The sequence below is a fragment of the Dermacentor silvarum genome, chromosome 10 (genome assembly GCF_013339745.2).
Source record: "Dermacentor silvarum isolate Dsil-2018 chromosome 10, BIME_Dsil_1.4, whole genome shotgun sequence".
NCBI lineage: Eukaryota > Metazoa > Arthropoda > Arachnida > Ixodida > Ixodidae > Dermacentor > Dermacentor silvarum.
Genome location: NC_051163.1, coordinates 18,955,833 through 18,969,563, shown reverse-complemented (window position 1 = coordinate 18,969,563; position 13,731 = coordinate 18,955,833). Strand labels below are relative to the sequence as shown.

At 43.6% G+C, this 13,731-nt stretch overlaps 1 protein-coding gene across 1 annotated transcript; it reads right to left on the bottom strand.

Moving 5' to 3' along the window:
• Positions 1–1,267: 1,267 nt before the first annotated feature.
• On the bottom strand, positions 1,268–13,472 carry LOC119465977 (syntaxin-12-like). Its single transcript, XM_037726465.2, has 9 exons — positions 13,207–13,472; positions 11,874–11,983; positions 11,710–11,781; positions 11,484–11,553; positions 9,672–9,897; positions 8,307–8,468; positions 6,346–6,418; positions 4,253–4,335; positions 1,268–1,908 (listed from the first exon to the last, which is right to left on the bottom strand). The coding sequence occupies exons 2-9, from the start codon at positions 11,917–11,919 to the stop codon at positions 1,813–1,815; spliced, it is 828 nt and encodes a 275-aa protein (XP_037582393.1). The 5' UTR covers positions 11,920–11,983; positions 13,207–13,472; the 3' UTR covers positions 1,268–1,812.
• Between the last annotated feature and the right edge of the window lie 259 nt (positions 13,473–13,731).

The following is a 13,731-nucleotide window of genomic DNA, read 5'->3' as shown; positions in this document are numbered from 1 at the left end:
CTTTTTCTTGCTTATAGCGGCAATGCTCACGACATGATGAAGCCAAGAAAACAAAACGAAACATACTTTAAATATGCCAGCCTAACACGGGTGACTTAATCGAGTTTATTAGTTTTCACCTGCAGCAGTTTCGACGCGTGAAACTCCGGGACACTTTTCTTGGCTCAAAACACCAGAAGCACGGCTACAGCGTCGCGATAGTTCTCGCAGACAGCTTTTGCTTCGACATTATGCCGCATTTGAACTTCGATTTCCTTTTTTTTTTTTTTTTTCCCGCACTATTCAGAGCCACCTGTTCTTCAAAACTGTGCGCCCGTCTCCAGGTTTATTCCGTACCCACTACCAACCATCCAGCTGTGCGGCGTTGGGATTTGTACAGCTTTTTTTTTTTTTTTTTTTTTCACTGCATTTATTAGACTTATACCATGTACATATAAAGCTGTGGTTCCCTTGGCGTAAATTTTCCCTAGGACAGCCTTTTATCACAATATATATACATGTTCCCCACGTGTCACATTTTTGCACTATTGCTTTAATGTATGCACTTTGCTAAAGCTTCCTACACAGGCGGTAGAGGCCAGCAAGGTTAAACAAAGACTATGCAACTGGTTAATAGCCATCAAGCCTGAATAGACCATGACGCGTCAATGTACTCGTTCTGCCAATGGTCAGCAACTTCCTTTATAAGGACTGGCGAGGCTAGTCAATTCACATCTGCATGGAAAACACAGAATGTGTGTTGCTGAGTATATTTCCCAAATCCATATATAATGTGCAAAATTAACTGGAATAAAAAAAGAATCCAGAAATTTTGTACTTTCTTTCTCAAAGGAATTTAGGAGTTCAAGGGTTACTTGGCCAACAATGAAAGTATTAAAGCTTTTCTGTACACAATAATTAGGCCACAGTACATTTTTCCCACAGTCAGAACTTAAGCCGTGTATGGCTGGAACACGTGTTGCGTGTTGACATTTCTGCAGCTGTTGTTTCTGATGGCTGCCTCACAGGACCGGCTCGACGATAACTAGCAAATACTCTTTCACAAATGCAGTGAATTGTTATCTAGAGATCCCTGCCGGCAGGCCAAGTATGGCATGAAACATTCTGTGGTCCAAACTACATTTGACATTTTTAAGCTCAAGATAAAATGAGTAGCAAAGAGAAAAGGCGGAGGGTTATTGCAAGGTTGTCGGTGAACGGAAGTCATAGGGATAAGGACAAACACCTGTCCAGGAAGAACAAAGAAAACCACACAAGAAATGAGGCCAATTTCTCTGCATACTGTTTATTTGTCACTTCAAACAGGATCATGGTGTACCCTTGTATGGGCAACCAGAATATATTAGTGTATGTACATCGCTGGCTATGTAGGCCAATAAACGAGACGAGGAGGGGGGGGGGGGGGGGAAAGAAAGATAACAAATACGGCTGACGGGAAGGGTAGACTTGTGCACAGTTAGCTTTCCCCCGCGTCCAAAGTGTCTTGGCTCCACAACAACAGAAGGAATTAGCCGTGCCAACTAAGCAAACCTCTGCTCATGCCGTGTCCCTCCTAGCCGCAAGCTCCAACAAACTCAGATCTCTTTGGACAACTATCCTCTGTGTGGAATGTTTCAGAACCAGCTGCCGATGCTTCCTTTGCTGGAAACTAGAGAGTCGCGAGCCAGTTCAGGTTGTCGACAGAAGAAGATCCACAAGTTGCAATGTGAAGGCTTTTTTTTTTTTTCTTCGCTCCCCCCTTAGGTCCCTTCACAATCTTGGACACACACGCAGCCAGACAGGCAGGCTCCCTGCAATGTTGCCTCACTCCGGTTAGCTCTTGACAGACACTACAATAATGGTTATCAGTGTGGCCAGCACGATAACACCTATGATAAACAGACAAAACATCTTCTTCCGAGCTCTCTCCTGTTTGGACAGGGTGAGGGAAGAGAAAAGAAAAGAACGCAAAAAAGTTTTAGAGTGCACACAACTTGAGCAATAATAGAACAAAAAGTTAACACAGTCACGACACCGATATTAAATGGTCTCTTTCGGAGCAAACATTGTGTCATCATCATCATCAGCCTACATTTATGTCCACTGCAGGACGAAGGCCTCTCCCTGTGATCTCCAATTACCCCTGTCTTGTGCTAGCTGATTCCAACTTGCACCTGCAAATTTTCAACTTCATTACCCCAACCTTTGAGCCAAAACTGGCTCTAAGAAATCTGCAGTCAGGTCTCTGTAGAATTTTGAATTCAGGCAACGACAAGATGCATAAATGTAAATAAAACTTTGGCCTCTACATGATCATATGCATCTTTGTCTGTACCCTGGACTTGGCAAGAGCATTGACATGTTTTCTACTTATAATTTTCTTGTGTTTAATAAAAGTTCCAAATCCTAACAAAGAATACAAGTGAGCACTGGAGTGCTTTCAATATTCCATTATAATATACATGTTTCCATGAACCAGTTTCGGTTTCCATGAACCATGTCCTGGGGCTGGTTCCATGAACCAACCCCAGGAGTTAGACAGGTCATGAGACTTGTGTCATAATAGATCGACTCACTTTGCTTATTGCTACACAATGTCAACAACTTTCGCCCTATATCATGACATCGCCATGGTGATGGCAGCAGCTCCAGCATTTTGAACCAACTTTAGTACCAAATTAGCATATCAGTGTTTTCCAACTTTCATACCTGCCAAGTGCCGTTCATCCTTTTACAAGAGAGAAATGTGTTAAGAGTTTCTACAACATTAAAAATATGTGCCAATACTCCTATACGAAACAAAGTGGAAAACAAGGTCACTTGAAGTCACCAGGAATATCTAAATTATCAGCTCTCGTTGTTGCTTACCTTAAGTAAATTATTGTGCATTTGATGACCGAAATGCATGGAAGAGTGCATTTATAAGTTAGCTCAATTTTTGTCTTTCCTTTCTACTTTTCCTGTCAAGCTTTTTTTTCTTTTCTTTTTTTTTAGGGGGATGGGGGCTGTGCAAAATTTTGTTCTGAAATAACTGACACTGCAACAAGCTTGTATTATCTTTTACATTATAGCAGTGAAACACTTCAATAAAGCGCGGAAAGCCCAATTTCAGATTCAGTTTCACGCACCTAACAGTTTCTCATACAAGTTCCCATTATGTATTCAGGTTATATACTACCATATTTACTCGATTGCAACGTGCACCCGATTCTTGTGGCCAGAAATGAAGCAAGCAATGTTCCCAATAGTAACACGCCACCATAATATTTTTATATTTAAAATTTTTGTTGGTGCAGCCCAAAACATTTTGATCAATCACGAAGGGCTAATGGTGGATTCTGAATAAAAAAAAAGTATAGTTTTATGTTACTCTGACCCTGCAGATTAATTTTGCAGTACAGAAATCTTGTAGGGCGACATGCTGGCCACTTTTGTTCCACAAAGCCTTTGGCGTTCCACTGCTAAGCACGAGATCGTGGGATCAAATCCTGGCTGCGGTAGCTAGTTTTGTTGGGGGCAAAATGCAAAGACAGTCGTGTACCGTGCATTGGATGCATGTTAAAGAACTCAAGGTGGGCAAAATTAATCTGAAGTTGCCCCACTACGGCGTGCCTCATAATCAGATCGTGGTTCTGGCACGTTTACCCCCAGAATTTTTTTATTTTTCAAGAAGCATGAAAAATTATGCAGATACCAAGCTCTGTGGGAATCGGTGGAATAAAAGCATTTTTTTTTTTGGTTTAGTTTACTAAACTTGCGCAAATGAGCGTTCAAACTGGCTCAAAGTGCTAGCTACCATGAGAAAAGAGTGGCAATCGTGAGAATCGTTTTGAGTGTTTAAATGCACTTGCGCGTTTCAGTCGCCTCAAAGCACTAGCCACCACTGCAAGCAGTGGTAAGGCTCAGTGTGCACTAGAAACTCCCATCTGCAGCCTAATGGTTACAGCACCCTGGTTCAAACCCCACCATGGGACATGTAATTTTTTTTTTTTTTGATAACAGCTTGTGTTGTTGCTAAAACTCTCATTGAGCTTAATTCGCAAAAGGCCAACCAACCGTGGGGAGGAAGGGAAACAAAACTTCCATTTAGGAAAGAAGTGATGTCCTCCTCTTTGTTGCACAGTTTTAAGCTTCACAGGCTTCCTGCCACAAAGTTCAGCATGTGCACTGCTTCTTACAGTGATTATCGTGTAATTATGTGCAGCGCAGAAATACTCCAGCGATGAAATCACGTCTGCTAAGCCTGAAAGTTGCGAAGTTACAAAAAACCCACCTGATGCTGCCTTGCCTTTGCAACTTGCTGGACCCCTTCTTCGACGTGCACGGCGGCACTCTCCACGTTGGCTTCAATGCTGTCTGCAAAGGGGACGGAACGAAAAAAAAAATAATTGTCCAGTCAGCAAGAACCTTTATAAGCGCTTGACAAGCCTTTCAACAGATTTATGATGAGGACAAGTTGAAAGTCCTTGAAGAGAAACAAAATCTGTAGAACTTCCTACAAAAATTACTAGAGGGAATACTGGCGCTGCGATTGTTTAACTAGTACCATGGAATTGACAGTTTAGTACAGTGGAACTTCGTTGATACGATTCTGCATAATAAGTTTTTCTTTTTTTCCCCGATAATACGATATGGTTGGATAATACCTTCTATGATGCATTTTCGGATGATACGCCTTATTTTCCGGTTCCCGTGAAGATCGCATCAACGAGATTCCACTGTACACGGATTTGTCTCATCTTCATGCTTGTGGCTTTGTTTGCTATGCTTTATCCGCCTTTCTTGGCCCAATTTTCCAAGAAATATCATTTTTCTAAACACAGAAGGCAATAAGTCTCTGCACGCACGCACAATCATTACGAATTGCTTTTTCGTTTATGATGCAATATTTTTGTTGGATATGATAAACTTGCCAAAGTCACAAAGTCATCTGAAGCCATGCACAAAGTTTAGGCAAATCTATATCCATCATTCTCATGTTGGCTGAACCGCCCGGCTTGCCGCCCTTATGCACACATTAGAGCCAGCCTTCTCCGATACTCTGACAATGTCAGTTTAAACTTATAATATATTTAAGAACTCTATTTTGTTAATTTTACGGCAAGAAGTTGACTATTCAAAATAAAAATGAAGGTCTTAATGACATTTCTCAAATTTCGCGCCACAGCCTTGGCGCACACATACGTCAGCATGACATCGCGAATTTCCAAGTGCTTTCTTGTATTTGGGTCATTGTTAAAGACAGATTAATTTTGTGCCTTTCCTGGCTTTTACCATGCTTCCCATCATTGCAAGAGTTTTGTTTTTATATTGTAGAAGCATTATTTACTAAACAGTAAAACTTATTTTTTTCTCTTTCCATTTAAAATCAAATTTACTTTTGGTAGCAAAATTTTATAATACATTTGCAACACATTACACGCTACATTGAAATCACAGACACTTTGCTTTTGCAATTTCAATTTAAACGGGTTTGACAGCACCATGAAAATTTTCAAGCTTCTAGTGGATAGCGTACGAGAGCATAAAGCGTTGCTGGAAGCTATAAAAGTGAGGAACATGTTTTCCTCCACAGCACAATTAGTACGACGCAAGGTATCAATTTCGGTGCCATGTGCCTCTTTTCATCTGCTCGCTCTTGAGGCGCTTTGGGTGACAAGATAGCCGATTATCTCACGGCACCGCAAGAGCTGACAGCCAGATTCGTTGTCCAGCGATCTCCCCTAGTGCTCGAATGTCAGTCTGCGTCGCAGATAGGGCAAAAAAGGTCAACCAAGGCCCCTCGGCTTTACCGCAAATGTTGCTTCTCTGGCCTTGCCCATCTAAACAGCACAAACATCTCAGCTCCTTGTTTTCGCACCTAAATGCAATAAGTTGAATTTCCACAAAAACTGTTTCGCCATATTCGGCGTTCCTGAACTTTGAGTTGTCGATTCATATCACCTTGCTCTGTTATCAGCTAGCCTCCTTGTTAGGTCACATGGTAGAAGCGACCACCTCTGGAAGGTGTTGGTACTGGGTTCGATTCCTGTACAAGGATGAACTTTTCTTCAACCGCAAAGCTTTCCGAGAAACATGAATGAATTATCGTCATTTTGTAACTTTATGCTACTCCAGGGTGGATGACCATCTTGCCTTTAATGAATCTACCTCGACTGGCAGATTTTCACAGAACTGATTTGCCATACAAAGTGTTGTCCCGCGTAGGCGATCGCACCGACCAAGAACAAATTTGGTTTCTTTCCACGAGTTGTGGTCACACAGAACACGGCGGTAATGCTCCAAACCCCAATAACTGCTGCAGTTGCACAGAATATAGCAAATTCACCGCATGCAAGCTGCACATGCACGTTTCACACTCCTTACCAATCATGTCTCCTTGGTCGTGAACCAACGTTGCAAGGTCCTTGAATATTGCATTCACATCCACAATGTCATTCTAAACACAGAGAAGGAAAAGAAAAAAAAAACAATGATGCTCAAATTGAAGGAGAAGGCAGCACACCACCCTATTGCAAACACTTCAAGAATATTGTGTATGGACATTTCAAAGTCGCAGTTGAAGCTAGGTAAACGAACGCAGTTGTAACAAATGATCTGATATAACGAATATTGGATATAACAAAAGTATTTACACCGAGCTTCTAACCTTTTAGTAGTAAGCACACTGGGACCTGGTGTGTGACATGATCCTTTATTATAGGCAGAGACTCAAAAAGCCTTGCCTTGGCCTTCCAGACTGCTTCATTACTGTTTATCAAGGAATGGCATTAAGAGGAAGCCTTAGCTCCAGGACCACTATCTACATACATGGGAATGTAGAAATCAATTTTCTCAGCATCCACTGCACTGAATTTAATGATGTTTGTTGCATTTAAAGAAAAGAGATAAAACCTACCGGCTCCAGGGAGTAGATTTTCTATTTAGGCAATTATTCTTCTTTACAAACAATGCTAAAAATTGCATTAAAAAAATTAAAGGTAAACTGGAGCCACCAAGTTTGCTGAGTTACCAAGTAACTCAGCACTAAAGAGGTGATATCACAACCTACTGAGATATCTAAAGCAGACAAAATTTATGTAATGCTATAAACTGCTCTGAAAGAAGGGGCTACTTTGTAAGTAGCAATGTTACAAAACCCTCGCAAACATTGTAACAATTTCATGTGGCTGTAAACATATCACGTTTGTCCGCTTTGGATGCTCCAATAGATTAGGTTTACAGAACTGGGATAGCCATTTTTGGTGCGGAGTTATAGATTTGTAAACCTGGTGGTTCAATTTTTCTTTGCAAGGTTACAAATTTTTGACAATTTTTGTAGAAGTCACAACATCTCAGGTCACAATTCTCCTTCCGGCAGCGGTTACAAATCAGCTTTCTCTTTGAATCGCAACACACTTCATTTAAATCGGTCAAGTGGTTGTCTAATAAGAGCATTTCTATGTTTCACATTCACATATTTTAATAGGAAAAAATTGGAGTTGGTCCTATGGCTAAGCTCAGCTATGCCAACACAATGCAGGCACACAGCAGCCCCTAGAAGTGTGCAAACTTCCAGCCATAAATCGACTGGCAGCCCTGCAAGTCGATGAGACAGTTAATGAGGCGCAAGCTAAACATGCATTCTACGGACACTGTCAAAAAGTGCTCCAAAGCATTCGTCAAACATTTTAAACCAGTCAGCCCACTCGCTGCTTTATTTCTTTCCTAAACACCTATTTCTTCTAAACACGTATCTTCTGGTATTTTGTACTTTTCTTCCATCTTGATGTTACTATCAACCCACAGTCCCTCTATAGGATCTTTAAATACTGGCTGTTTATGTTTGCCCCCAAGTTAATCCTGCTAGGCAGTGTGTCCCGCTACTAATTTTTGTTCCGGTTATGTATGCACACTGTCACTGTTAATCGCAGAGCACGCTGTCACATCTTCCAACATGCTACATAGCATGCCTCATATCTAAAAGTTTTTCAAACGCGCCATTAACGTGATCACTCAGTGGTACAATAGACCAATCTCGCCACGTTTACAGCACACCCACTGCTGTCCTGCTGGCACCATGGCGCGTTAAACCGTGCCCGTCTTTTTCCTGTTGTACTTCGCTTCAAGGCTACCTAGAGGAGAATGCCATGGTGTATCTTTCCGGGAATTTTACGGAACAGTTGAAAAGAAAAAAAAAGTTGCACTTTTCACCACGGTTGCCCTTCTGCCCGCTACAGACTACAACAACAGTGTCCTTTGCAGTAGCGTACTGAAGCTCATGGCGAGACCGGTATGATCCCAACACTGCAGCCTGCTTCACGCACTTATGTATGCACGCCTCTCACCTCAAGTTTACGGATGGATTGCTCCCGCTCCCTCAACATCTCGATGTTGACCTGTTCATCCATTTGGGCATAGCTTTGTGCCTGCTGCGACTGCTGCGCTTGCACAGGCGAAGCCAACTCAATCAGGTTGCCTGGACCGCCACGGCTGCTCGACGACTCAAACTGCAAACAGACAGTGAAGAAAAACCAAGTGGCTACTGTGAGGACACTCTACTCTCTCCCGTCCCCGTACTCTGACACTTTGACTCCTTTTTTCTCGTGTGGCTCTATCATCTGACGTTTAAGCTTTCCCACATGGCACACACAACAATGGAAATCGGTGTCGTAGTTATGCAGATGTGATGACAGATGGCGCGCGTATTCTGATGCAAGTGCCACCTGACAGTGTGGTTAACTCCAGCCTCATCGAGGAACTATTCCTTGTATGTAAATCAGCCAGTTGGCACTGTTGATTAAAAGGAGCCATAAAAAGTCATTTTTGTATGTTTGCACTACTGTGTAGAGTGTATTTTGTTCTATAGACCCTACACTACTTAGAGTTGCATGAACACACAAAAGCAACTGCCACAGTCCTGTGCAATACACACCAACACCGAGAGCAAAAACTGAGCATGTTGCTTTCTAAATGTTTTTAAAGCACACAAAGAAAAATTAGTATAACCAACTTAAACATAAGAAATGTGTCCATCTCATTCCTGCTATGTTACCCCCCCTCCTCAGAGTACAAACTGACCACCCTAACAAAAAATGAATGCTAAGTCATGCTATCCACAGTTAACTCCCACTGTGTTGCAACTCTTCAAAAATGCTGTATTGCAGAACTCCCGATTGTATTCTGCCCACCTGGGTTTCAGCAGCATGCAACCAGAGCTCAGCACCCGAGTGTTTTTGCATTCTGTTCCTACCACAATGAAACCTCTATGAGTAGGAACTGAACCCGTGACTTGTGCTGGGCAACAGGATGCAGTAGTCATTGAACCATTGCTGTAGGTACAAACGAGACCGTGGAAACCAGTACAAGAAACAAGTAAAACAACATGGTTGTTAATATTAGTTGTGGTTATTATTACTGTGTTAAGCTGATCTACATCAGCCATTTTCTGGCTGCACTGCTCTACCTCAGGGAGCAAAGTATAAATTAACCGAGAACCTTGTTTTAATTAAGCGGTTTTATAACCCGAGAACATAACAGTCACCAAAATTTTGCAGATGTTTGAATTAAATGGTACTTTGGGTTATCACAAGTTGGCTGCACATGTTCTACTCTGTTCACTCCTGTTCACACTTCACTCCAGCCCCTGTGGCACAATAGACACTTCAGCTGTTCACCAAAAGGTGTAAGAAGTACAGCGTGTGAGGACGCACCCCGATGCCAGAGGCGGCGCGGGCGCGCTTGACCGAGTCCTTCTCCTTGTCGGCCTCGGCTCGCTGCACAAGCTGGAAGTGGTGCAGTGCCTCAGAGAAGTCGTTGGTGAGCTTCTCGCGCAGCAGACGGCCAGCACCCTGCTCCCCATACGGCATGGCCGCCAGCGCCTTGAGCTGCGCATTAGTGTCCTTGGCCAGCTGGTTGGTGTACTGCTGGATCTGGTGCCTGTGCAATGCAGTCACATCGCAAGCCACATTGAAAGGAGTCGCATTATATAAAAGTAAAACGTAGGGTTGTGCGAATACTATTCCAAGTTTCAAATATGAATCGAATAGTGTTTGCTATTCGATTCGAAGGAATAAGAACACTTACTGGTGTTTTGAGGGAGAGAGACAGACACAGGTGAAGGCGAGTCTGAATGATTCTGTTGCAGGAGAGCAACAGCTATTAAGTAGAAGCACCAGTTCCCCAATAATTTCAAATCATTCAACAAGAGCACCGTGCTTTTAGGCATCCTAAATACGATTTTGCTCAAAAGAACAAACTGGTGGGCTAGCTGGTACTGCACAGCTGGTACTGTACTGGTACCAGCTATAGTATAACTAGTAACAGTTACGCATAACTGGTACTGCACAGCTGGTATTGCATAGCATAGAGAAAAAGAGCATGCAGGAGGACAGAGGAGACGATGACGCAGCGTTGCATCTTCATCTCCTCTGTCATCCCACGTACCCTTTTGCACTATACCTCAGGTAACAAATTTGTTGTCTCGATTTAGGCAAGGCATTTTACTTGACCAGTCTCACCACGTTTGCATCGCTTTAAAACAAATGTTCTGTGCCATAGTATCACGCTTTTCTCCCTCACCGAACAAGACAACATGCGTCTGTGACATTCTGTTCTTTTGTTCGGCTGCTGTCATTGTCATAGTGCACCAGATAAGGAAAAGGAGCTGTTCCTCTTTTACAAGCTCCTCAGTTGGCTAGGTGCCCAGTTGCGAATAGTACCACAGTTCACACAGCATGTGAGCGCACTATGTGACGCCTGCGGTTAAAAGGATGCTCAGCATTCACCACTTTGGCCGTGAGCAGCACTGGCTAACACTGCCAGGGATAATATATACCAGGAAAGCTGACAGGATGGCACTGCGATAGTTTAATTGGTAAAGCACCACACGTGTAATGTGTAACATGTAGACTCAGATCTCACCTGTGGCAAGTTAACTTTTCATCTGCTTTCATTCCCCTTTACCTTATTATTTCTACATTTCAATTATCTTCCTTTATCTTCCCCTATGTTATATCTGGTTTCATTGTCTGTTTCTTCGTATGGTTGTGACTAACAAAAATCGAGCCCCTCAGATGCCCTTGTCTGATGTGTAAATGTTTTCAATGAAGGAAGATCGAAAGATCGAAGGGCTGCATGTTAATGATTACATCACTATCAACACTTTACACTAGCAGTTATTCTGGCAGATTACTGCAATAATAGCTTTGTGTCGTCTCTGGCAAAACTCTGGGCCACAGGATGTTGCTGCCGCAACCTGTCAGGATTAGTATTTCGCAAAGGATAATACATTTACAGACAAGCTAAAACCTTTTGCTGTCACACTCGACTGTCAGAGGCAGATGAAATATTTCCACTTGGATGCAGGCAGGTATGTTAACTGAACACATCGCTGTTGCATCCCTGCAAAACAGATTTGAAAGAATGTAGTGCTTTGCCTGCAGCCATTGCACTGTCCTTGTGTTTTTTGTGTGCGAGCAGACTAATACGAATCGAAAAACAGGCATGGCAAATGCAACACTTACAGCTGTGAGCGCAGTGACTCGGAGTCCTGTGAAGTCCCCAGTTGCTGCACCATCTTTTTCATAGACCCCACTGAAAGGTGGGGCAAAAGAATGCCATGTTACATGGTCACGTATCCTCTTCTCACATCTTCGAAACAACACAGATGAGGAAAGAAGAAAAAAGCTGCCAAAACAAAAGTCCTTAAAGAACTTCTCATCGACAAAGGAAAGGAAATATTTCTCTCACCATTCTGACTGATCTTTTGGACATTTGTTCCTATTGTCTGCGACAGACTCTGAAATTCTGCGTTTGAGGATCCTGCAAGATAAATGCCACTGATCAGCAAAGAAAAGAAAAAGTACTGAGGCAAATAAACCTCAACATGCTGAAGAAACAATGCACGTCCGTACCACCGCTTCCGGACCCAGAGCTGAAATTGGCATATTTCGTTGCCATGTTGACAATAGGTGTAGTCAGCCACGTAATTTCAAAGCCCCTCACACACCTCTTGGATATGTTCCTAAAGGGGTGGAAAAAACAAATGCAGAAAGCACATAAACATAGGCAGGTTACAACAGCAAAAGGACAAGAGAGCATGCCATAACAACAAGAGAACGAAGAACAAGAAGCATGCAAAACAAACAGCAAAAGAACATGAGAGCATGCCACCATAAATCATATAAAGTCACATATAAATGCATTGGGTTCCGTATCTTGGCTGCTCAAATCACACCAAGCACATTTAGTGCAGATATGGCACCTATGCAGTGCCTGACATCAGGGATAGGCAGGGGACGCTTACGTTTAATAGCAGCAGCAGCTCTTCAGAATCGGCAACTGTTTTTAGCTATTGTCTTACCCGCAAGAGTGGAGGGAAACCAGAGGGATAATCATATCTCCATTGCCAGACAATTAAAAAACTAATGCCTCAAAGATCTGAAAAGCCCATTGTGTTTTAGTGCAAGTGATATGGCAAGCCGCAGGCGGTGAGGTATTCCTTTCACTTTTGAGGAGCGCATGCATTTCGAAGTGGACATACTAAACAGACTATTCGTTCGACAAGAACCACTCCCAAGACGGACACTGCGTTCAAGTAGAGTGTACTAGTACATTACGTTCAACAAATCCTGTTTCGGTCGTTTATGTACTCGACAGCAATCACTGCTTATGCGTACGATCGATCTACCGATACGGTGCTTTGCACTGTGATTATACGTAATTAAGGCACATGTATCTCTGTAAGCGCCCGCTATGCACAGTCTCCTTTTAGTCTCCCACTGGACCGATTGACCCACAATGAGGCTTTATTGCGATACCCAGGAAAAACTGCGAGATATCTGCCTCTGTGTCGGGCAACGTACTCAACAAATCAGAGGTTGTATTCGAGACCACAGCAACTGTTGCTGCACGCGCAGTCACTGTCAGGGGCGCTACGATAATGAGAAAAGAATTCGTTACGCGTCCGCCCATGTTGCTCCGTACCAGGAACAAAAGCAGCAAAAATGAAACACGGCGCGCGACACCATCACACGAGATGGTAAATGGGCGTTTCAAATGTCACCGTTCCCGGAGGCGTGCTGTCCATACAGACAACGCCCGACCTCGTCGCCGCTACGGGATTACGCGATCGTGATCTGGTTGCCACGGGACTCAGGTAGGGGTCACAAGGGGTGAATCACGCGCGTTGCTTACGGGAGAAAGCAAAAAAACAACCGGCCAGACACAGGTTCGAAGTAGGCCTACCGCGACGCCGATTGCGATGTCCCAGCTGAGCGGCTGTCGGGTCTCCGGATCCCGCGAGTGAAACCGCTGGGGACTTCAACGAGCGCCGACGTCGGCGCCGGTAGCTGTCATTTGAGCCTGTTGGTCGTCGATGTTTTCGTCACGGCACAGCGATGCAGTTAGCAGCCATCGGCATCTGTCGTGCGCGACGACAGGATGTAGTACCGCACAAGCGATGGGAATCCTAGCAGCGGCAGCGGAGGATCGCTTTTCCAGCAAGGCAGCACTTGCATCACGTGGCCGAGATGCGTCATGGAAGCTCGTGACGCCATAGGTCACGCGGTCTAGAAACCGAAACTGAAACGGCGCAAACAGTGCGCAAACCGAGCCATTCGCCAGAATGGAAGGGACATTTTTCGCGCGTGACCACGAACTATATATACATTGTGCCTTATTAAATGATGGGAAAGTTACACGCGACAGCAGGTGAAGCAAAGGAAAAATAAATCATGTGATGCCGTGAAGCACAGAATACTTTGGAGTCAT

Coding starts and splice junctions, on each gene's coding strand:
- LOC119465977 (XM_037726465.2), bottom strand. CDS start 11,919: ATGGCAACGAAATATGCCAATTTCAGCTCTGGGTCCGGAAGCGGTG. Junction 11,782..11,873: donor CTCTGGGTCCGGAAGCGGTG/GTACGGACGTGC, acceptor TTTATCTTGCAG/GATCCTCAAACGCAGAATTT. Junction 6,419..8,306: donor AATCCATCCGTAAACTTGAG/GTGAGAGGCGTG, acceptor CTCTGTGTTTAG/AATGACATTGTGGATGTGAA.